The sequence below is a fragment of the Diadema setosum genome, chromosome 6 (assembly GCF_964275005.1).
Source record: "Diadema setosum chromosome 6, eeDiaSeto1, whole genome shotgun sequence".
In the NCBI taxonomy this organism is placed as follows: domain Eukaryota; kingdom Metazoa; phylum Echinodermata; class Echinoidea; order Diadematoida; family Diadematidae; genus Diadema; species Diadema setosum.
Window position 1 is genome coordinate 39,349,307 of NC_092690.1, and position 25,748 is coordinate 39,375,054.

Below are 25,748 nucleotides of genomic sequence, written 5' to 3' on the forward strand. Positions count from 1 at the left end.
ATCCACTTGGCTATGAAAGTAGATATGAAATATACTAATACTAGTGTACGGAAAGACTGCAAGTAAAGGAACAAGCTATGGAAAATTTGAAATTCGAAAAATTATGCAAAAAAAAAAAAGTGATCTCGTATCTTCCTATAGAAGGTGCGTATAGGCAGCTGCCTCTTATTGTTAACGGACTTTGAAAGTCGAAATGCAGTGTATACATAAATTGATATGAAATTTGTCCTGCTTAGATCACTGTGCTAACTATGAGGGTCTAACGACAAAGGCGCACACGCACTCATGTTGCATTCTACGACGCGCCACTCCCTCGTTGTATATTCGGTTCATCGTAAAGTCATGCTTGAGAATGATTCACAACTTACCCCCTGCAGAAAATGTCATAATCGCAAGGATGGAAAGCAGGAAAATCTTGGAAGATTTCATCGCCTTGGATGCAGAATATCAGACGGAGAGGATAGTAATGACCCTTTCAAAGCACACTGTAAATAAGCTAGTGTCTGCTGCAGTGTCATTCATGTGATCTTTGTACCTCGCCAGTTAGCATGCAGGAAAAACGCAGATAAATTTCGGGGATTCCCCGGCGCTCGCTCACATGCCATTGCGTGTGTGCAATATTGCTTGTGGAGCCATGAATGTGCAAAACCCCCGTAACCGTGCAAACGTCTTACCCGCAATGGGTCCTTGCAACCCACAGAGTTTCTTTCCACCTTCCTGATCAATGCCTTTTGGTTTGATTAAAACCTTCATTATTAGACAAATATTCATCATTATAACTATTTGTCATTTTTCTCTTTTTTTCCCCTTGCACCTCATTAAAGGGGTGGTATAGGTTTTGCTGTGATGGGAATTCAGGTTTTAACTTTTTGTGAGATAATTAGAAACCATTTATATGCAATATTAAATGGCATACAATTTTCAGAGGAATCAAAAGGATTTTTTGGTAAAAATTGGTTTTGCAACTGGCTAAGATATCCAAAAACAAATTAAAGAAGGTGGTCCTAATAAAAGGTGGGTCCCAACGTTTATTAAGACTACTTTGTATTTAGCTACCTCATGCAATTCAAAATCTATTTTCTTCAGATAAACTTTTAATTCCTCTTAGATGTATGCGTTTTAATATTCCATTCTAATGGTTTCTCAGAAAAATTGTCTCAGAAAAAGTTAAAACCTGCATCTCCATCTGAAGCAAAACTATACCATCCTGTAAAAGGCAAAAAAAAATCCAGATCATCTTCATTCATTTTCCAGCTGTGACATCATCCTCCTGAAACACTTGAGCTGAACAATAGACACAGTTATGTGCCATACGTTTCATTGTTACGTCAAAAATGTGTCAAAACATTTGCACGAAAAAGAACATGTGATGCTGTTGTGGATAAGTGCAGGTATGGTAATACAGTGGAGGATCCAGAGGGAAATCACTGGGGGCGTGCCCCCTCTTTACTTTTATGTAAAACAAAAATAAAAGGAAAAAATGAGGGAGGGTGCGTGCGCCCCCCCCCCCCACCCTTAATTTTGTAAAGGCGCCTCCCATTTACTGAATTTCTGGATTCGATCGGCCTGGTAATATTAGCAAGGAGGTGCAATACTATTATAGCACTTTCTTGGTTAATGGCAATGAGAGATGAAGAAACGAAATCATATCCAATTTAAGGGTACAGTTTATCATTGGGAGCAGTGATTTAAAAATGTTCGAGATATCACATTTGATGCATCTGTGTAGGTCAGTTTTATCACAAAACATCCTACCACGTTAAAATTTGCAATAAAGCTTAAAATATAAGGAGATATATTATCACTATTTTTCTCAATGAACCATAACTGTAGACGGTTTCGTATAGAAACATTTTTATTATAATTATTGTTCACATTTTGTATATTTAACAATACTTATAATTGTACTTATTCAAATTATTACATTTGTTGTTTCCATCTTTAACTCATATTTTAGAACTATTTTGAAGCACGAAAACTGTTTTTTTTTTTTGTTTCATCTGCAGATGGTTGATTATGCCTTTAAGCATTGCGTGAATATAAAATGCAGTATCTTTTTAAGTAGCATCAAATTACATGTATTCCCAACTTCACATTTCCAAATAAGATGCGTTGTAATTTTACCGTCATGCCAGCCTAGTATCAAGAATTAACTTGCAACGCCCCAATTAGCCGAAATAAATAAAGAGAGTTTCATTTTGTTTTCTTTGCTATTTGTCGATGAAATTGATCGAGATATTACAGTTTCGAAATTCTATAAACATTATATTGATGTTTATTTGTTCGCTAACTTTTGCTGATGCTATACACGGTTAAGTGTGACTTTTTTGAATGCCATTGAGTGGTGTCTTGATAATCAGTTGTCAAAGTCATACATGCTTAATCTTGATGATGATGAAGAGGAGGATTGGTATGCATTAATGCACTTATGTGTTTGTATAATTGTTGTATAAACCTAACTGGAAAGATCACAGTGCTCCACAGTGTGTTTCTGTGTGTTCGCGTAGTCGATTTTGTGAAAACGCTCGAATTTAACAGTGTGAAGATGATATCACACTGTGGTGCGGTTTTCACATAGTGTTCACACTGTGGAATGATGACTCACATCGTGTTCACACTGTTAAAACCCTCGAATTTAACAGTGTGAAGACATTTCACATTGTGTTCACACGGTTTCACAATGTGTTTCACACCGTGTTTTCACACTGCGGGACACTGTGTTCTTTCCAGCTGTAACAATGGAAAATATCAAATTGACGCTTATCTTTTTCTTGTAAATGAGAGACAGAATAGGTCATTTAAATTTTGAGTTTTTGATCTTTCTCTCTTTCTCCACAAAGGGAACAAGATACAGCTTCTACTGAGTTCAGATTTGAAATGGATCTGAGTATAGCCACAAGGAAAATTGTAATCAAAAATTGTTCTGAAATTGTAAGCCTAATGGAATGAAATGGTATTATCTGGTTCCTCATCTGTGTAACGTGTGCAATTAAATGACACCTCTGGATGATTTTCAGACTTTTACATTTGAATAACTATGAATAGGCTTTACTTGGCTCAGAGTTTCAGAATTTGTAGTGATTTGGATGAGGGATAAGAATGTTTTCAAGATGTATAACAACTCACAATGAACAAGCATGATGACACGGCATAGCTTCACCATAGGAATGCATGAGTTTGGGCTCAAGGAAGCAGAACAAAGAAGAACGCATGCATAAATTCTACACAGGTGAACTTGCTAAAGGATGCTTTATTGTAACATAATTACATCTCTACATTTATAAAAATTTGTGAGCCTCTGATGTCATCATCTTTGTTTCAGGGAAATTTGTTTTGGGGTTTTTAGAGTATTGGTTTCTCCGATCTAGAACCACAATGAATTCCATAAAATCTTTACATGGCGCAGTCGATTTATGAAATTCGTGTGAATGTTCTCTTTAAGAACACAGCATTGACAGTGGACACTATTGTTGAGATTAATTTGGTATATAATATCTACTCCGCTTGTGCCATTCCTAGAGAGGCATCTTGATACCATCTTCAGTGACGATAACGCATGTGCCCAAGTTGGCAATTGTCAATTGTTAAGGACTTGATCCCTGGCCAGCTACTCGCCGGATATTGAGAGCTTGCCAGAGACCATCAATGGGGCATCCGGCCTGGCGACACATTTCAAGAACTGGGTGGGTACCTGACTGCAGAGAGCACTGCAGAGAGGGTGGAGAAACGTTCCACAGGTCAAAGTTCACCGAGTGACATTCAGCGTGCGATGTGCCATCATGACTGCATTGACAGTTATGTTTGCTCAAAAAGATACTGATCTCTAAGAAAGAAAGACTGTGAAGAAAGGGAATACTGACACTGAAGAAGAAAGGATCATTCTTGTCTTTGTGACGATCAATTTCTTTTCAGGTGCTCTGAACCATGCAACCTTTCATTAGGGTTTGATTTACTCTTTTTTTGCAATGTTATTGAATTTTGATGAGTTTGACTTTCAGGGAGCGTTCTGATTTTTTTTTTTTTTTTTTTTTTGCACATTGGAACAGGTAAATGACTGTATATTATTTCTAAGCGAATATTTTGCTTCTGAGTTCACCTACCCAGTTAAAAGACAAAATGTTATTACCTTGAAATTCATAGTTTATTGATTATTGTTAAAGTCTTATGCAAATTTATAACTGAATTTTAAGCAAGTGTTTATTATTTTTTTTGCTGAGTATGTATTCATTTATCTATTTAGCTATCTATTTATTTATTTGTTTATTCATTTGTTCATGTATGTATTTATCCATTCATTCACTCACTCACATTTGTTGTATTGCTGTATTCGTCCCAAAGGACAGGTTCATAGTTTTTATTGGTATAAGGATACAATTGACTATTAAACAAACCTATCGGGAAACTATAACATCTCTTTAGGCTACATGAGGTGTTCATAAGCTGACTATATTAGTGGCAAAAATAATCTGAAGGTCAAATAATATGAAAGTGAACATTATCTAGTTCTCCGGCCAAAATATCAGATAGGGATGTGCAGCTATAAAGGAAATTATTAGAATAAATAGCGAATCATGCGTTTGCAGTGACACTGGTAAAAGGTCAAAGGCGAAGGATATGTCACATTCAGCCCATGAAGTCTGCTTTACTTATATTGGGTAGGAAATATATTAAGGTACATTGCTAAGCGTAAGAGCGTCAACCAACAAGCCCAGTTGTGAAAATGAAAGAATTTCATCTAAACCAGAATAGAACGACCATATTTATGACAAAATTACAACATTGCCTGAAAAGCGTTGCTGTTAGCTTGGCGCGGAAATCCACTTTGCTCTAGTTTATATATTCTTAGGAGAAAATGTAAAAAAAAAAAAAACAACACACACACATACGCACACATCAGACATACAGGCAGACACCTGTCATCTTTATTTACATGTACATGCCCGTGTAATCATTTGATATCGCATTCAAATAAAAATAAAAATCAACTCGGATAGTGAGCAACTGGTTTAAACCATCCATGTATGAACGTATATTATTGGAACATCAAAAACGATAATCATAAACCAATAAATTGCTCACATGATTTCCAATAGCGTGATGACAATCGTAGAGATGAATGCAAATTATTTGAACAGTTAATGTAGAATTGCACGGAATTTTCTCATTACTGAGTTTTCTTTTCAAAGAATAGTAAACATAACAATACTAAAAAATAAAAGGTCTTCTTTATTCAGGTATACAGCTTCTCCAGTATTGTCAGTGCTCTACCAGACGACCCTGCCATTATTATTACCCCCGGAGTTGCCAGGTACCTACTTATACACCTGAGGCGAGAGGGGCGTGGTATGGAAAAGAGGCATCTTGTCAAAGGACGCAAGCACTGGGCGGGAATCGAACTCGGGTGCTCTGATTGGGAGTCGGGAGTCTTATCCGCTAGACATTTGCTAGAGTTAAGAGACTCTGCTATCCACTACGCCACAGCGCCCCCACAAAATAGAGGGTCAAAACTGAGAATTTCTGTGACAAATCATCGAATTATTTCACAAAATTACATTCTAAACTTAGACTGTCTCTCATGGACGGCAGTTACCTTATATTAACACGTTGTAAAATTTACCGTGATAAAGATAAAAGTATAAAAGTATAGCAGCTACTGCATAGATTTATAACAGAATAATAGAAAATACACAAGTCCGTGTCGTGTCATACGTGCAACATGGCTACTATAGTGTAAGACTCTTGGCAAACTATATGATTTTAATGTCTATTATCTGCCACATATACCTGCATTTCATCCCTTATCATGCTGTCAGTGAATTCTCCCTAGATCTGCGCACATAATTTAGCCTACAACCACTTTTGATTTAAATCTATTGATGTATTATCGTTTTGATGTAATTCTAAATGTTGTACATCATTAAATTTTTTTATTGTATTAATTTCATCCCATCCTGTGTCACAGGATGAAATCCAAGTACTCTAGAGATAAAGCAAACTTTACGTTATTCCTTAGAGTCAAGACTGATACGCATGAAAAAAAAATGAATTCGAAAATATACCGCATAATAGAAGAAATAAATATGAAATACTTGATATAATATTAACAACACTATTACCATTTATATTACTAGTACGGTTGCACCAATCACAAGAAAGTCAACAATATAACAGCTGCTGCAGTACGCATCACCGATATAGACTAGTTCTTATAATGTTTCGAATAGTTTCAATTGATACGGTTAATGCCCTGGTGTTGCAGACAAAGTAACAGCGTCACTGGCTTGAGAACTTACTACAGGTTTCAGTCAACTTTATGGGAAACAGCACCATAAGCTTCATACACGCCTACTCATGCACAGTGTCACTAACATGATGCACAGTGATGCTGGCATATTTAACACACTTCTTTCTTAATGCATGAACACGTGGACTTGAAGTTACGCAAGTGCATAGTAAGCGTGAGAATACATCGTGTGATCGTAACAATGCTTTCACAAACTAACAGCTACACCTAAAATCATATCGCACGTCACAACTGGACTTCTGTCAATGGTCAATCACGCTCACGCATGCGTAGTAGCTCTCTGCGTCATTTCCAAGGGCGAAATAATCCTGCAGAGAGAAAGGGGAAAAATAAGATTCCTTAAATTTCTGTTCTTCGTCATCTTCACTTTTGATTAATACATTTGCTTAGTATTTAATTCTATTTGATTCGATTTATACGTTCCTGCACTTTCATTATGCATTATCATGATGACTACATATTGATGGGATACATAAGTTGCTTACAAAAATAATAACTTTGCCTCTCTTGGATTTACAATGTGTACCAAAGTTTACAAACGATACAAAAATAATACAAAAGAGTTAAAGCTTAAGCGCAGCTCCATATTTTCTTTGCTGATGTGCAATGCTTAATTGTATGATCCTCTTTTAAAGTATAATGTCTTCCCCTTTGTATTGACTACTAATGTTGAAATTCTTTACTTTCACGTGCACTGTTCATAATGACGTTTTTGATTGTGTTGCGATGAAGAAATATAAATAAATGAACTGAACTGTGCACACTCGAGTGTATGAATATGAACAGGATCTCACACGCCAAGCATTGCCAGGGGTACAGAAGGGAGTTGTGTCATTTTCTATGAGGATGGGAGTATACTATGGGGTAGTAAACATTTCAGGCATAAAAAAAAACAGAAGTGAAAAACAATAATCATTCAAATGGTAAATAAGACATCGTACCTAAAGTGAGGAACAGTAAAACTGTGAACAAAATTGGCCAGGAAGAGAGACTTTTAAACTTTCTCTTCGCCAACACTATGGTGTCACTGGGAATGAAGATGCTTATTTTATATGCAGCCAATTTTATCTCTTTTCTCTTCCTTTTTTGTTCCCATATTCCTTCCTTCTTTGTCCCTCCTTCCATCCTTAAAACTGTTGATGTCTCTAAACTGAGCAATCAAAGTGAAAAGGATAATGACATTTTGTGAAATCTTCATTCCCAGCTATAGTGAGACTCACCGCCTCCTCTTCAAGTTTTCCTCCGAACTCGTCCTTTATTGTTTGAAAACTCGGCCTTCCTTTAGGAGTCTCGAGCCAACATCTTGACATGACTTCTGTGCTGTAGTAGTGCGAAAAAGGTGAGCACAGTATGTATTCGTTGGATTGAAAGAATTAATCACTGTATCATGCCACTAAAACTTGGCAGTAGATAGTATCTTTGTGATTATCATCATTACAACCATTACTGTCATCATTTTTAAAGTGAACCTGTGGTAACAATATTTTTTTAAATCATTATTACATATGAATTATCATCAGTATTTTATTTGTAAGAACAAATGGCATCAGTGAAACAAAGCATATGTCTCTTGTGCATACTATTGCACCAATTCCCAACTGATATAATATTAGTTACATAATAAGCACAAATATTAGAATATAGAATATAAGATATCAGAATTTTATATTGTAATTCCAATATGCAACACTTTCACAGCAACACTAAATCACGCAACGCCCCTTCCATGCTGAAGAAAACCAGATCGCTAACGTAAATCATTAAGAGTCCTGCAAAACGTTATGAAAGGTTATTCCTGATAAGAACAGAATAGCTCAAACCTGGACCGACATTGCTATAATAATGCTTGCACTCTGGATTTCAAATATTAGCGCATAATATTAGGAATGGGAACTTGAGGAATCGGTTAATCATTATGTTTGTTCTGTTTTTTTTTTTTTTGTTCTTTTGTGTGTGTGTGTGTGTGTGTGTGTGTGTGTGTATTTAGAGAAATATTTACTTGATTCACTTACATCTCCTGGTCACCATCCTTTGGCTTAGGTAGCCTATATCCCGACATCACATTTTTGGCTATATCGGCTGCAGCAAGCTCGTTGTAAGGTTGCTTACCTGCAGTGTAATGACAAAAGAAAGATGGTTCTCTCGAGAAAAAAAAAATATGAATGACAAAAGAAAAATTATTTTCCTCCTTCTTCTAAATCAGTGAAAGTTATCATCTCAAAAGTATGGCGAGTCTTAAACCCACGGCTGGAACTGGGGAAAACCTAGCTTGCATTTAGCTTGTGGATGATGTCAAAGTTTCGCCTCTGTATTAAATGTGTGTGATAAATTTCGCGCGCCAAATCATACATTTGACATTACGACATAAATTTGAAATTCAAACCATAATGTTTGAAAGCAACTTCCGTGTTCTTTTTAATGAAACTAGAGGTCATTGGCATGATATAGGGGCAGAGTGAAATCTGAGCATAAAATACTACATGCATCATTGGTGGATCCAGAGGGGGCGCAACGGACGCGCGCCCCCTCTTTATTTTCTGTCAAAACAAAAGAAATAAAAAGACAGAAAATGAGATGAAACCCGGAAGTAGCAACAAAAATATTTCTTGCCCTCCCCCCCCCCCCCTTTGTATAACCCTTCAGTGAAAGCAGACAGACCTCTCCTTTCCCTTTCTCCTTTTACCCATCCTATATCTCTATGCAAGTCATCCCTCCCTCCGATTCTCCTTCCGATGTGTATTATGTACAGGGGCTGCACGCAAATCAAGCCACGCTTGTGCTGTAGCCCCACTGTATTATTCATTGTTGTATGTTTGTTGTACGTTTTAAAGGCAATGAAGAAAAAATACGCTGTGAACAACATTACTTATGTTTATGTATGTACATGAATGCGCATGTACAATGATCATACAGAAACCAATAAATCATATCAAATTAAAAAAAAAACGAAATTCTTGGATACGCCACTGTACATGGATTGTGTCACTGCTCTAATGTTATGCAAGTTTCACCGACGGTTGTTAAAGATGGCTCTTTGTTTTTCACTGAAGTTTTTACGTTTCCTTTCGTTTTACGACTCGTGGGCATACGATGACAGGGAAATAACGAAAGGTCATTCAGAAAATGTGAGGAAATTGGGAATCAAAAATAGTTTATTCTACAAAATAAAGAAGTATAGTGACAATATGCAGCCTTATACCACAGTCATGTGAACAAAGCGCTAGAGGAGTAAAGGAACATTTAATGTAACCAAGAGGTACTGCATGGTTTGCAATCGGTGTCTTTTGGAAAAACATCGCATGCTTGTACAGTGGTGAAACCTTAATTCATACTATACTACGTAAATTCTGAAATCCCCATAGACTTAATACACAGGCCTTTGAGTTCCCATGAGCAGTGGGTTAACAGTCTGTTTTCATTCTATGTTTCCTACACCTGATTCTTTTAATGATGATTTCCATGTTCTGGCTGTAATACTAATATCATGCGAGACAAACAACAACAACAACTCACCATACGTCAATATCTGCCAGAGGAGAACCCCGTACGACCAAATGTCGCCCTCTATCGACAGCGTCTCGTGTCGCAAAATTTCGGGTGCCATCCAACGAAGTGACAGACCGTTAGTCATCAATTTCTTCTGCAAGGAAGACAAAAAAAAAAAAAAACAAACAACAACAATATTTAAGAGATATTTAATCATTGGAATATATGGCATTGAAGAGGACTATCTTATCTTAAAAGTGTCTCTGATACCAAAAGAGTCATGATTATACTCGATTTGGAATGACAATAAGCACTACGTCCAAAATGGCGAAACTTATCGAATTCGAGTACGGCGAGAAGGTATATAGTATAGAGAAAACAAATATTTTATCTTTAGATAGGTCGTTTTCTAAGGGTTTATAGCTTGCACGTATGAATACAAGAAAAAAAATTACAAGCAACTGAATGATGAAGGAAGATGAGAATCTGAAGGAGAAAGACAGAGAAAGACATTTGACTTTCTTTGTAATACACATTAGATCCACTTTTGATACAATAGCTGCGTTCCTCTTGACACCACACGCAGTTTGGCAAAGTTTCAAGACTGGAGCCACTTTCAAACACTGCATATCCACATAGGGCATCGTATATGACATCCGACAGGTAAACCAGGTCAGACCTGGCAAACTCTACTTCCCCCTCAAAAAGAAAAAAAAATCAAGCACCGGGTAGATTTTGAAAGTGAGGACTTTCCCCTTGAAAGGTTGAAAGTTTATCCACTATCCAGCAACGTTCCCACTCCCAAGAATTTTTGCTTTCATGCGTGATTTTTAGCCCAAAACCGGATTTTTTGTATTTGTTATTGTTCCTATTGTTGCTGTTGTTGTTGTTAATTTTGTTATTGTTGTTGTTTGTTTGTTTGTTTGTTTGTTTGTTTGTTTGTTTTTTGGTCACTTTTCCTTTCTTTGGGTGATGGAAGAGGGTTTTGGGGATGACTTACCAAAGTTGGTTGCGTTGCCAGGCCAACGTCTGCTACTTTGCATCTTTTCTCTTTGGTCATGAGAACGTTGTGAGCACACAGGTTGCCATGAATGATCTGGTATAGGAAGAGCAGAAAAGGTTCAGTTTGCATTAGGAACGACCAATCAGATGCAAGTCATGATGGTCTGATTGGCATAGAGGGCGCAATTGATTATCTGAAGCTTCAGTTTAGTTTTAGTTTCAGTTTAGTTTATTTTGCACCAAGCCTTAAAAATATACAGAGCAAACAATAAAAAACATGAATGTACAAAATGAGATACAAAAGAGAAAAAAATTCAAAAGACATACGACATACAAATAGAAATAATGTGGCGGTATGACTACATACAGAGACAATGCCATTGGTGGGGGAAGCAGCAAGAAAGGAAAAGCCCTTGTGAGTAGCTGACCCATTGTACTGTAACATACGTACCTTTTACAGATTTAAGAAGAAAAAAAAATGTCAGTTAAGTTGACAAAACAGAACAAGTCAAAACAATGCAATCATTACAAAAGAAAACTACGGAGATATGGACGATAACAACACAGAAAACAGCAACAACAAAAATACGCCTTGAATTAACTATGTTTGTAATCTTCCAGTAAAAAGTGTTTATATTTAATTTTGAAATTATTTATAGATTTTGATGCTTTAAAGGGATAGTACAGTATTGGTGGAGATGAGAATTGGGCTTTTAAATTTTTGCGAGATACCAAGAAAACACTTATTATATAGTACAGAGCATGCCATTTTAAGAGGAATTCAAAGTTTATTTGATGAAAATCGGGTTTGGAATGACTGAAACATCCAAAAACAAAGTAAAACAAAGCGATCGTGATAAAGTGTGGGTCCCACACTTTAGTAGAATCGCTCTTTTTTTGATATCTCAGACATTTCAAAACCAATTTTCATCAAATAAACGTTGAATTCCTCGTAGAATTACATGCTCTTTCATATTTTATAAGAGGTTTCTGATTATCTCACCAAGAAATGTTAGAAACCTGAAATTAGGTCTCAACCAAAACTATACGATCCCTTTAATTTCTCTAGGGATAGAATACCATATGAGGGCCCTGATATATAATTGAATTTTTGAAAAATGTGGTGCGCATGTGATATAGATGATAGTTTGCAGAATTTCTTGTTCCGTAATTATGAATAGTGCTGTTCGGCGAAAAATAATCTAAAAGGGATTCTGGAAGTAACTTTTTGTAACATAGATACATAAAAATACCCAACTGTAAAAGATAAATATCATGAAATTGCAGCATCTTATACAAATGAAAGATTGGTTTTGAATGGGCAAGATATGAAGCGTGGTGTACAATAGCTGCGTTAGGTTTGTAAGGGACTCTATAAAAATCTGAAGCAAAAACGTCTATTTCATGAAATCCCTCCTGATCAACAGGGCCTGGGCGCTTGGGGGAAAAAATGACAAGTCGACAATATCAAAGGACAGGTTCACCCATATGGTGGACTGAGTGAACGCAGAACTTAAGTATAAGAACACTTCGGTGAACACCCGGTGAAAGTTTGAGGAAAATCGGACAATCCATGCAAAAGTAACTGTTATAAATTTACTGTTTTTCTGCAACCATCGCTCGATGAAAACTCTATACACTTTGTGATGGGTGTCACATCATACGAAGAATGATTTAAGGAAAATGTAATGAAAAATTCAATCTATTTTCACTTTCCTAACACTTCTTGACTTGCTACTTTCATGCAGAAAGCAAAGGGAGTGTGATATTATCCTTGACATAATATGTCAGAAATATATAGAGAGAATGTGTACTTTTCTTTTAAAAATCAAAATTTTGTGGAATTCTCTCAATATTTTCTTTATCTAAAAAAAAAGGAGTGTCCGTCATAAATCATGTGACATCACAAAATGCAGTTAAATGTAGTCTCCTCATTCAGCGATGGCGGTAATGAAACTTCAAACATTTATATTGCTAACTAGGAAGCGAATGAAATGTTATCTAACCTCGTTTCTTGACAGGAATTCCATGCCGCTCGCGACGTCGAAAGCGAAAAGCACCTGCTCCATGAGCGTGATCTGCTGCTCCGGGGTGTTCATCGTCTGCAGGTTCGCATACGTCTTCGACATTCCGCCATTGGTTCGCAGGTAGGTGAGCAGTGTGCCGTTTGAGACGTAGTCTACGACGACGTAAGATGGTTCTACAGCGAGAAAAAAATATATATGTTAATGAAGACCGTTTCAGTACGAGCACTTCAATCCGAGTTTGACTTGGAATCATAGCTTACTTTGGCAAAAGTGAAAACTGAATAACCGTTATAGAAATAATTCCAAATGAAAAGAACTTCAATCATACATTGGGAAGAGTTTGAATACAAAAACGGACGCCAAGGAGCAGTTTCAAGATCATCATTAAATATAGAAAAAGAAGTCTTTTCTAAGATTGACTTGTTTTCGAAGATATCAGAATTGCTAAAAAAATAGTTAAATATTCTCTTTGTTTTTAAGCAGATTCACATATTCCAAATTGAAAAACGGATGTATGTGATTTTGCATTTCCATATTTGAGTGAAAATCCTCAGTTATTTTCAGTTTTTCTCGGAATGACATTCCATAACTTTAATTAAGGCTGGGCAGAACAGACGATGCTTCGATCAGTGACCTCCCTATGTCAGACTTGACAAAAGATTCTGAATTTCAAATTTTGCATTCATTTGTAAAATTGAAGAGCGTAACACACATCGTCTGGGCGTGTGCATGATCGAAACTAAATGTTTAATAAAAGAGGTCTAGTCATGCAAAATGCTTGTTATTCTACATGCGGTACACATTGTGATATTGCGATATAAAGATGTCACCCTATATCACATTTTATTTCTCTCTTTCTCTTTCTTTTTCCATCCCTTTATCTTTCATCTCTTGTTAGTCTTTAAGTCCTTCTTTTTCCTTTGGATACCTATCGTTCTATCTGTCTGTCTGTCTGTCTGTCTGTCTGTCTGTCTCTCTCTCTCTCTGTTTCTATTCTCCAAGAATGAGATAATTTTAGAAGTTTCACAGTTACTTTCGGTATAATTACTTGAATAAATAAATGATACGGGCCAGACAGGTACATACAGTAGCTGTCTTTGCATTGCGATTGATATTGATGAAAAACAGCGAAGGAGAAAGGTGAAAAAAATCGGCGGGAAAATCCGCCTCAGATCAGACGGCTGCAAAACAAAGCAATCTATTACAGAGCAAACTTACCTGTTTCTAAGCAACAGCCATAACACTGGACCACATTGTCGTGAGTTTTCAGCTTCCAGATAGGTGTGAAATTATCAATGACGTCTTGATTTGACAACGATGCTGATGGAAAACCAATCAGATAAACGTGAAAAGAACAGAGTACAAAAAAAAGAGTCTTGTCATAGGTCTATATGAGATTATGTGAAACACCACATTGTTTCCCCAGTGAGACTTTTTTTTCTATACATAGTATGACGAACTATACCTCCGACTACATCTTTCACCTCCTCAAATTTATTACCTTTTATCATAATGTTTCATTGTGCATATTATCAACATAACCATATGACAATCGACCTTTTTTAATAACTGAGAAAATTGTTACAGTCTTCATTTTTACGATCTTGTGACTATATATGAAATGGCCCATTACACATTTTATCAAGTATACGGTTCGTTAAATCATATCAATTTTCTTAAATTTCTTACCAGGAAGTTCTCTGGCTGCCACGGGAATTACGTGACCGTCATTAACCGTCAGTCCCCGTGCCTCTCCTTTCCAAACATTCCCGAACTTCCCGTCACCAATCGAGCGAAGGCTCACCGTAATCCCGATATTTTCCCGCGGGATTTCGACACGGCTCTTTTTCAGCGCAATAGCTTCCATGTAGAAAAGGGAAATCAATGAAAGTGAACTGCCGAGTAAAACAGGACTAAAGGAAGGACAATCAGGCATCTAAGAGAATTACTAGAAAACTCGAAACGACATAGGAAATCATGAAACATAAAAATCAGGGTTAACTCATTGATTTTGCCCTATTTCGCTCAAATTTTTCAAGTTTTAAGCAAATCATTAGACAGCATACCTCAAAGACATCTGCAATATATGCAAATTATGCGTTCAGGATAAGAAGAATGAGGGGAAAAGAGTCTCAGAAAATACAATCCGTTCTTGGTTTCTTTAATTTGTTTTGTTTTTGTTTTGTTTTGTTTTGTTTTGTTTTTGTGGGTTTTTTTTTTTCTGGTCAAATGCTCCTGGTTGTCTGCTCAGGATTCATACAACCAGACCCACGTAGGAATACCCACGTATTTCTGCGTCAAGAAATATTTTAGGGCGCTGCCTGTGCTTGTTATTCATCATAAGTACATAAGTATATAAGATCGTAAGACAGTACTGTAATAGACTAAGATAATGATAAAGAACTTTAACCAGCTTAGGATTCGAACCCGCAACCTTCAACTTACTCTTTTTCCTCAGCAGTGGGCCTTGCTGTGACCCGTTAGCATTGGGTTCCGAGTCTCTGCCTTGTGGTCTGTATACAAAGGAAAACAGTCATCTCTTGACAAATCACACTAATTTGTTGACGAGGAAATTACTGATGTTGATAACACTTTTTACGATGATGATGATGATGATGATGTTGTGACTGATGATGTCACTGATGGTGATATTGCTGTATTATATGATGATGATGTCATTTGCATGATGATGTACATGGTGATGATGACGATGCCGCTGATGATGATGCCAATGATGATGTCATTGATGACGTCACTATTGATTATGACGTTACCAATGGTGATGATGGTGGTAGCAATTTTCATGATAAAGATGATTACGGTGGTGGAGGTGAGGTAATTGATAATGATAACAACGATGGAGTTGATAGATAATAATGCATTATAGCAATGGTGACGATGGTAGCGAGGTTAACGTTGATGAGCTTATAGATGGTTGTGGTGTCTATGCCTATATCATGTATATGTAGTTGTAATATTACTGTTACCACAATATTGGCCTTCATAGCCAATGTGGAAATGAAATGAATTGAATTCATTTGTTCCTCATAAGAAACAACAGAGAATAACAGTGATTGACAATCACAGAGTAAAAACGGATCTATGGAATGCATAAAGCTGAAGGGAAGCAGCCAACGAGAAATTAAAAGTTTCCTTAAAATCTGGCCGACCCGGATGATCAATAAAAAATGCATTTATGGTAGTCATTTTCATATTTGTAAACAATAAGGGATGACCAAATATACAGATGTAAAAACAAAACAAATGAAATATAGCAATGATACACATAACACTGCATTACATTACGAAGACAGTACAAACACAAAATGATGAAATAATGCTGTTGCGACACGGATTGTCGCCTCCTGCTCGGGGCGACAATCCGTGACGGGCGTTGGCGGCACAGATTGTCGCCCCCTACACGGATTGTCGCCTGGCGACAATCCGTGTAGGGTGCTGGCGGCACGGATTGTCGCCCGCCCTCGAAGCACATTTTGCTGGGTAATATCGTTCTGGACATAATCATTGAAATACTAACACATAACTTACATGGCTACATCCATGCAAACATGCCATGTAAAAAGTCATGGTGAGGTTTCAAGGAAGTATGTATGTGCGCGTGCACATGATAATTCAGTGTCCGTTTGTGCGTGTGCGTGTGTGTGTGTGTGTGTGTGCGTGTGTGTGTGTGTGTGTGTGTGATGGAAGAATGTGTTTATTATGTCAGTTTTTTGCGTATGTGTTTTTAGCTGCGCGTGGGGAGGGATACCTAGTAAGCTGTTGCTGGCATAAACATTGATATTGATTTTATCAGCAGCTTTGAATTTGATGAGTTTGTTTGGCAGATTTGTATACTATGAATTCGGAGTGGAGCTTGCGTGCGGGCGGATGCTGCTTTTCTGCATACGGTCCATTATGTCTTATTTATCAACATTGATGGGAAATCGTTTCATCAGGAAGGATGTGGTATCGGTTCGGGTGTGCGTCGAAGGGGGTTACGTTTCGTTATTGCAAAAGTTTGTTATTCTGAAGGCTCATTCGTCCGAAGGCTCATTCGTCCGAAGGGTCATTATTCCGAAGGTTCGTTATTCCGAATTTCATTTTTGGATCAACGAACCACTAGGTATAGGGAATTGTGTGTTTCGGATAAATGAAGCCTCGGAAAAAACGAAACTTCGGAATAACGAACCTTCATGTGTGTGTGTGTGTGTGTGTGTGTATGTATGTATTTGGGTCGGTGAATGTGGGTGTGGGATGATTTAGGTTTTGTTTAATCAGGGTTGGTGGGTTAGGGATTGGATTTGAAGAAGGATAGTTATAAATGGTATGACAGATGTTGGTAGGATTTAATATTTAGGATAGATGTAGGCCCTAGATTTGTTTAGGTTTGGGAGGGGAGGGGGTGGTGGGGTTTTTTTATGACTGATTTCATTCTAGATTTGTGTAATATATTTGTGTGTTTTTTATGTATATGCCCTTGTAAGTAAGAAGGTGTTACATGATTCAAACCAATATATTCAAGGAATATAGGTTTGGTAGGGCCCTATACATGTCAAAACTTTCTCGTGAAGAAATTATTAGTAGGGTTGGTCTATAATCGAGTTATCTATGTTGAAGTGAGATTATTTGTGGTATAAATTGACAAATGGATTTGCTTTTGTTTCGAATTGCCATTTGTAACTTTTTTTTTGTTCATGTTGCACCCAGAATGGGTCGATTTATGAATGATTTGAATGAAATCAATAAATATCAAGGAAAAAAGTGTTGAGTTGGTTTGTTTGCATTATGAGGTTTGTTTGAGTGTTTGTTAGTGTTTGTTTGTATTACGTATGTATTAGCGGTGTGCAATGGCAGTTCGTTTGTGCTAAAATCAAGTAACGATTGACAAATTTTTTACGGCGTGTGGAAGTTATTCGCTCATGCATAAAGCATGCCAAACCTATTCTGGGACAAAGAATAGTGGTATGGACGTTCTAGTTTTTAAGACTGATGGAAGAAAATGACTGCAGGGAAAAATGAACAAAGACAAATAACATTTGGGGAGGGTACCTCCCTCGTATGTATTTTCTCTCGGTCTCTCTCTCTTGCCTAGCCCGCCTCACCGCTGATATTTGGTTGACACACCTATACTATTTTTAGATCAACGCTGGTGTGAATTCCTTAAACACGTGCTCATACACTCTGAAGGCGTTTGTATTGCAACAGTAGCGCCACTATATTCCACATACACACGTAAGCATACAGGCACACGTATACACACAGACAAACAAACCACTACCACTATGTAACCACCACACATGCACAGTTTCTACATATTGTATTATTATACTCCAAACACACACACACACACACACACACACACACACACACACAACAAATCATACACATCACATATCATGCAGCTCACAATACACACACACACACACACACACACACACGCATACTGTAACTTACCAGTCATACCCATCCCGCCAAAGCTTAACACCGGAGGAACCACCCCGAGCCCGGGGCGACAATCCGTGACGGGGCGACAATCCGTGTCGCAACAAATTTTTTGCCAACACGGATTGTCGCCTTCGAGGTCAAAAACTGGGAACTGCACAAGCGTCACGGATTGTCGCCAGGCGACAATCCGTGACGGGGGCGACAATCCGTGCCGCCAGCGCCCGTCACGGATTGTCGCCCCGAGCAGGAGGCGACAATCCGTGTAGGGGCGACAATCCGTGTCGCAACAAATGCCAGTCAAGCATGTCAAGAACTTAGGAATGATGATTTTGTATAAAATTCTCCTTAAGTTTACGTTAGAATACATTAAAAGAGGTAACTTTACGAATATCATCTGGTATTGAATTCCATATAAGAGGACCTTGATAAAACACAGATTTCTGAAATAACGATGTTCTTACTGTTGGCATGTGAAAATTCTCAGCGTTTCTGGTACTGTATGAATGAATATGGCAATATAAAGTGAAATAATGCAGCAGAGAATTTGGTAAAAGCTTTCATTGCCATAAAAACGTAAGATTACCTAAAATATACTTATATCTATCATACAACGTTAAAATCTTTGGGGTATGAAAAAGTGGTGAAGTGTGAGCTAAATAAGTTGAATGGTTGATAACACTTATTGCACGATTTAACTGGTTTAAAGTATACAGCCAGGTCACTTATGCTAAAAACAACAAGGCTTAGTCCCGTCCATATATACAGAAGTCAACATGCTTAACAACGATGATTAACACGAGGAGAAATAACGCATTGAATCCTTAGTCCCAGACATGTAACAAAATGTTGAGGTGTCATTAGTGATGGCAATCTCGTATTACTGTAAATATGGAGGATCTTCTTCAGCTATGTCTTCGATGTGAAAATCCACATACTGTGAAATCTTTCAGAGAATAGTCTCTGTAACTGATCCTTAATATTTCTGATAATTTATGCAACAAAAAATAAGAGAACTTATTCATAAACCCAATGTTGATAATATCGTTATAATTCAATGTAGATGCAATCAAGTATCCCTTTTTCTTGTCTTTGATAAGGGGATAATTTGATTATGATATTAACGAAATAATCAGACTGACAATATTGATATCAAAGTAGGATAGGAATGTTAATGATGATGACAGTCATTAAAGTTTTTTTTTTTAAATTGAAGTCAAAGAAGCAGAACAATGAATGGGGCATAACTAACATCTTAGAAATAATTATAAACAAAAAGACGGTGCAAATTAGTAGGCCTACTGTCATAATCACACTCGCCCTCAATGTAATCAGTAAACAACTTGTCACATTTATTCCATATCCAACAGGACAATAAAAAATAATCAGGGCCAACACTGTAAGTGACCCAAATTTACAAGTTCCATTCCATGCTTGTCGTTTTTGTTACATTTCTTTAAGTTGATAACTTGCAAGCTCCGCCATATTCAGGACTCAATGCTGATAAAAAAATTCAGTTTGAGTAAAAATAAGACGCGATTTTTTTAATGTTATTATTATAACTACTACTACTAATATTGCTACTACTATCATCGTTTTATTTTCATAATTATTATTGTCATTATCATTATCATCATCATTGCTATTTTTACTCTTGACAAACTTACATGTGTCCCATACCAACCGGTAAGTTCAGCCAATCATCAAAAAACATCACATTCTCTTTTAGCTCTCTTACAGCTTTCAAATTTCTCACTCCCTATATCTTTCTCTGGTTGTCTCCCTCTCCCCTCCCTCTCCCTCCCCCTTCATCCTTGAATTTCTCTCTTATCTCTGTTCGTCTGTCTGTCTATCTCTTTCCGGTATCAATGTTTTTACCCCTTTTCCAAAGATTTAAAGATCGTCAGATTGCTCTCTCCATGGACCCTACCAGTAGGGTCCATGCTCTCTCCATGTATGGTGCATTACAAAACTCAAAACATGGTTCTCCCTTATGTCAACTGAATTGTCTAGTCGGTGTTCTGTAATCAAATTGACTTTTGAGCGATCAAGTTCATTACACGTACTACAATAAAGATTGTATTTGCATAACTCTACAGCTAGGACATCGCTGACTACAAGACACGTGACTTTGTTTGACGAGTGTGTGGCGCTTGATATTACTACTTCAATTTTGGTAAATGTCTGTTGCCTGGAGCAACGAGTACCTAGCTTTGAAGGCTGAATTAATCACTCTTCTATTCGACAAACACTCGAACATGCAATGTTTAGTGATACGTCTCTACCAGACATACATAAGCGAAATGTAAACATTATCATTAATGCTGCGATCAGTCTGTTGACCTTATGTTAATTTTGCTTATCCCCAGTGCTTCTCCGTTCAGTCTGCTGCAATATTCGGATTTTAGGAATCGTTTTACGATGATTAATAGCCCTTTACCTTAAAAATGACGCAAATAAATGATCTACAATTCATTGAAGACGGAAACAAGAAAATAAAACAGAAAAAACAACAAAACCAGATACTATCCTAATTTACAAGAGGTGATCAAACATCAAAGTTGATTTGAACATGTTGAAGTTAAAAATTTTCCTAGACTTTCTTACCTTGAAAATGCGTCATGTATATCCATATTCACTGTAAAACAAGACAGAAATGGAAGACACATTTTGAAAGAAGAATACCTCATGAGCAAATTAAACAAAGTATTTCTAACTTTTGCTGAGAGTTTCGGTGCGGAGATACATTGTCATAATATATGATCACCAGTGAAAAGGGGTAATATCATTTTTCTTTAAACATTTAATATCAAAATTGACAATAGTCTTAACATGTTCGTGATGAAGATTTCTTGCGGGTCTTAAGAACTTTTCAGTGATCGTTTTCAATCATTTGCCTAAGCCTTTATAACGTACTAGTCAGTCAGCATCTGTAATACCTGTTGTTGCCTTACTGTTTCCATTACTGTTTCAAGAATTCCTAGCTGCCCATTGATACAAAGAGCTTTGTTTTCATTAGTTTTCAGCCTTTTTTTCCTTCGTCCTTCACTCTTCTCACTGCCTTCTCTCCTCCTCCTCATCTTCGTGTTTTGTTTTGTTTTTTCCTGTTATTCTTTCCTCCCTGCTTTTTCTTCATTTCTCATTCCATTCTTTTTTTTTTCACAATCGGTTTTCTTCGTCTTTTTCTTCTTAGCTTTTTTCTTTCATTCTCCTTATCTGTTATCTATCTTCTTTCTTATTTCAGGTAAATTTGGCGCCATCGAACTTTTGAAAACTTTCTTTAGAACATGCACCGTCCCAAATTTTATACGTTAATTTATGGATCTCATTCATCTCATCTCATATCCATATCCTCTCCGGCATTGTAGGCAGGGTGTTGTTGCCTTTGCTGCTGCTGTTGTTGTTGTTGTTGTTGTTGTTGTTGTTGTTGTTGTTGTTGTTGTTGTTGTTGTTGTTGCTTTTTGTTTGTTTTTTTGTTTGTTTTTTGTTTGGTTTTTCGTTTGTTGTTTGTTGGTTTGTTTGTTTGTTGTTTGGTTGGTTCCTTATTCAGAGGGTTATGCCGTTACTTTAACCGAGAAACGTATTTCTTTTCTTTTGTCAAGCAGTCAAAAGGTACGTATAATAACATTATTCCCAAGGATGTAGGCGCCGGGCAGGATTTGAACCCAGGATATTAAAATTGAATCCAGTGCCTTATAACAACTACCACTGATGCTTCCATCCGTTGCGCTATGTGGTATATACACACCTTTCTCGGCAAGCTTGGCTCGGAGTCGCCTCTTCTGAAGAAAGAAGAGCACGTTGAGACCGACCGAAATGACGAGGGCGAAGAAGAAGAGTAAGATCACAGCGAGGCCCCATGGCGGAAGCGAAGGGGGGCAATGAAGACACGGATCTGGGACTGAATGATACCACAAGAAGATTATCGTCGGCAAGCAATCGTAACCTTGGAAGTTTCAATTCAAACGCAAGGAACATTATTATTTGGACATCATTATCTCTTCACTAGCAGACCTCGAGTCATTGAAGGTATAAAGAATGATAACTAGTACTGTGTTTGTTTGATTGTTTGTTTGTTTGTTTGTTTGTGTATTCGTAATTTCACATCAAAAATACACGGAACAATACATAAATGATACACGAATCAAAGAGAAATTACAAAATGGATGGAGTGCCCTTTTGAGATTCATCATTATAATAATTCTATTCTTCCATGGGATGCATGAGCTTTATGCAAGTGGAATTAGTGAGTAAGAACAGATTGAAATGAGAAAAATATGACAAGTAAGAGGATTGACATAGATGCATGTGCGAAAAGAGAGAGGAGCTGAATATAGACCAAGATATCGAGAAATGAGATATGAAGAGATGCAGATAAACTTAAGAGCGGAAGAAATGGATATAATATACAGAGCATGCAACAGAAGGTAGAGAGAAAGGGGGGAGGCAGGGAGAATAGAACGAGAGAGAGGATCCGAATAAATATATCAGAGAAGAGGGACCCCCCCCCCCCCCATCTCCCACCTCCTAGAGAGAGATGACAGGAGGATTATGTAGAAGAAGATGGAGGGAAGACAAGAGAAGGACATTGATACAAGAAAGAGATAGACAGACAGATGAACAGAGAAAAAGAGACGAGGAGTGGAGGGAAGGGAGGTTGAGGTGGAGAGGAGGGACGAGGGAGGAGGGATGGAGGGGGAGGGAGACCAACAGAAAAAGCTATATGGGACGAGAAAATTGAAAGCTGTAAGAGAGCTAAAACAGGTTGTGATGTTTTTTGACGGTTGATTAACTTACCGGTTGGTATAATGGGACTTATTTTCGGCGTAGCGTAGGGCGGGTCTCCAGTGGTATCATTCATTGTGGTCTGATCACGTGATACCTATCTGCACGATGACAAAGAACAAAATGAATAACAAGTACCAAAGCCACACAAATTTGAATAAAGAAAGAAGAAAGGTAAATATTTTAAGACAAAATCATCCCTATTGCCAGTGTCACTGAAATTTGACTTCCCTTTCCTCATTTCTAACATTATGGGGCTGATCAGCGTCACTGTAGTATTCCAGTACGTATGGGAAAAAAAAAATGAAGACCAACTTGATGGCATAATGCCACGAAGTATAAACTCATGGACAAAGAAGTAATGGGGTGGTGGGAAATCACGTCGTGACGAGAGCCATGTAAAGAGACAAAGGTGTGTTTATAGAAACATTGCAGGATACAAATATATCTTTGTATGAAATTCCAATTAAGGTATATATTTGAAATACGACACCTAGAAAAGAAACCTATGTAATGACAGTTCATTTCGGGTCCAACACTTTTTCATTGGTGTTATAAAGTCATTGTGATAGGAGGAGTGATAGCCCGCAGGGTCATTATTGCAGTCACCATCCAAACCCTTCCTTCTGAAAGCATTTCAAATTTACTTTAATCGCGGGACTCGAAAGAAATTGGCTGTTTGAGTGGTGAGAATTGAGGATGAATAGAAAAAAAAATCTCGATATAATTTTCATGGGAGAATTGGACCATCTGCAGAGTGTACCTGATGTAGTATGTCATTTCATCTTATGGTGAATGACGGAAAGGGATGGGAACTTACACAAAATGACACCCCGAACATCATAAAGATGTAAAGACGTATTTCTTAGGCGCAAAATTATGACCTAAAGCGTTTTATGTTTTTAACTGGCCATCAAAACATTAGCATTATCAGCTTCATCATCTTTGAATAAACACTACATCTATCATGACTTGTATCTCCATTTTTGCTTCAACTATACCACTGTCGCAACTCGTCTTTGCTGAACAAATTACATATTTTATCATAATCATTCACTATCAATGTTTTATTGTTGCTGTTTACAATGTTCAGAGTATTTAATGCTCAATTTTATTACAGAAATAAGTCGCCGACTGAGATAGTTCTGTCTACAGCAGAATAGAAACCCTCAGTTGCTTTTAAAATAAGAGGTCGGTGTATATATGGCGCCAGATTTACCACTCGGTAATCTTCTGATCTTAGGAGTGGTTTCAAGGATCATGACGAACAACACTAAAATAATATATTGATAATAAAGAGCGTAGGATGATAGGGTGGGTTTGGTTCTGCTACAAGGACATAATATTCAAGTAATATAATTTCAAAAGTGTTTTTCTTTTAAGTGGTGGTAAATCAAGAAAAAAATGTCAATTTTAACTTTTGTTACCTTTTGGTTTTGATTTCTCAGACATTATGCAGAAGACGGTTTGCAGAATATAGTTATATGTAGCAGACTGTTATCATAATCACTCTGCACTTTGGACCATTATGTGTCTATTTTTTACTCAACAACAGCAACAACAAAAAAATAAAGTAAGAAGGTTCTTATCAAAGACGGAGAATGATTTTTGAAGGCGCGAAGACTTAGCAGCCTTTGGGAACAAAAATCGTAATTCGATATGAAATAACCTGCGTTGTTTACTTTATTTCATGACGAGAAATCGATCTATAGCTTGCCTACATCGACACACTATAACTAAGGACCTGCAACGAGAAAAACTCGTAAGTGGAATAGGGCGATCGAACCAACAGCAATTACCATGGCAACTTTGGTTTGGTATTACCTGTATGAACGCGGAATACTTGACAGAAATCTCTGTTTATGTCTACTGCGATTGGCGAAGACTGGGCAGTCTTTTACAGCCAGCACCACTCTTTTATTGAATTTAAAGGATATATCGTCAGTTCTTAGGTAGAACATAGATTAACGTAGAATATTAGTGTGACATACGCGCATTGGCAGTAGAATATTGGTATAACGCAAACAGAAGAGTAAATGCGATACCCTTCTTTTTATACCTACATTTAACTTAAATATTTCCTCGGCAACTTTAATGTAATTGGATGTCATGCACTGCTGAGTGTCACCTTAAAGGGGAAGTGCCTACATTATAAAGAAGTAAAGGGGGAACTTGGGGAATCTTAAGAATTATCTGCTAAGCAGGATGCATTCGAGTCAGGTTGCGGTTGTTCTTATCTGATTTGTAAATAAAACCATTATTCTCGTTAAAAAGGTTAATACATGTACTAAGATATCTCGCAGATAGTCTGTTAAAAATTTAGACAGATAAACACACAGGCACACAGAGGTATGATAGTAAAGTATATGTACCCATTAATAGTACATAATTATGAGGATGATGATAATGTAACAGCATTTACATAATAGCGCCATTTACACGTAGAAACATTCAAAGACGCCCGGCTCACACAATGTATCACATATCATTCACAAACTTGCTAAAAAATAGATCGCAAATAGGAGTTGTAAATCATATTATATATGTATGTATATATATATATATATGTATATATATATATATATATATATATAATACAATTTATATATTTATATATTCATATATTTATATATTATATACACACAAATACATAATGATTTATATGCATGTATGTCTATTGTATTACAATGACATTATCAAAC

General features: G+C 37.0%; 1 protein-coding gene across 1 annotated transcript; it reads right to left on the reverse strand.

Moving 5' to 3' along the window:
- Nucleotides 1-6,546: 6,546 nt before the first annotated feature.
- On the reverse strand, nt 6,547-23,122 carry LOC140229791 (tyrosine kinase receptor Cad96Ca-like). Its single transcript, XM_072310025.1, has 12 exons — nt 23,059-23,122; nt 22,010-22,162; nt 20,869-20,899; nt 15,265-15,332; nt 14,509-14,679; nt 14,038-14,139; nt 12,799-12,992; nt 10,791-10,886; nt 9,818-9,944; nt 8,317-8,413; nt 7,525-7,624; nt 6,547-6,612 (listed from the first exon to the last, which is right to left on the reverse strand). The coding sequence occupies exons 1-12, from the start codon at nt 23,120-23,122 to the stop codon at nt 6,547-6,549; spliced, it is 1,269 nt and encodes a 422-aa protein (XP_072166126.1).
- Nucleotides 23,123-25,748: the final 2,626 nt, after the last annotated feature.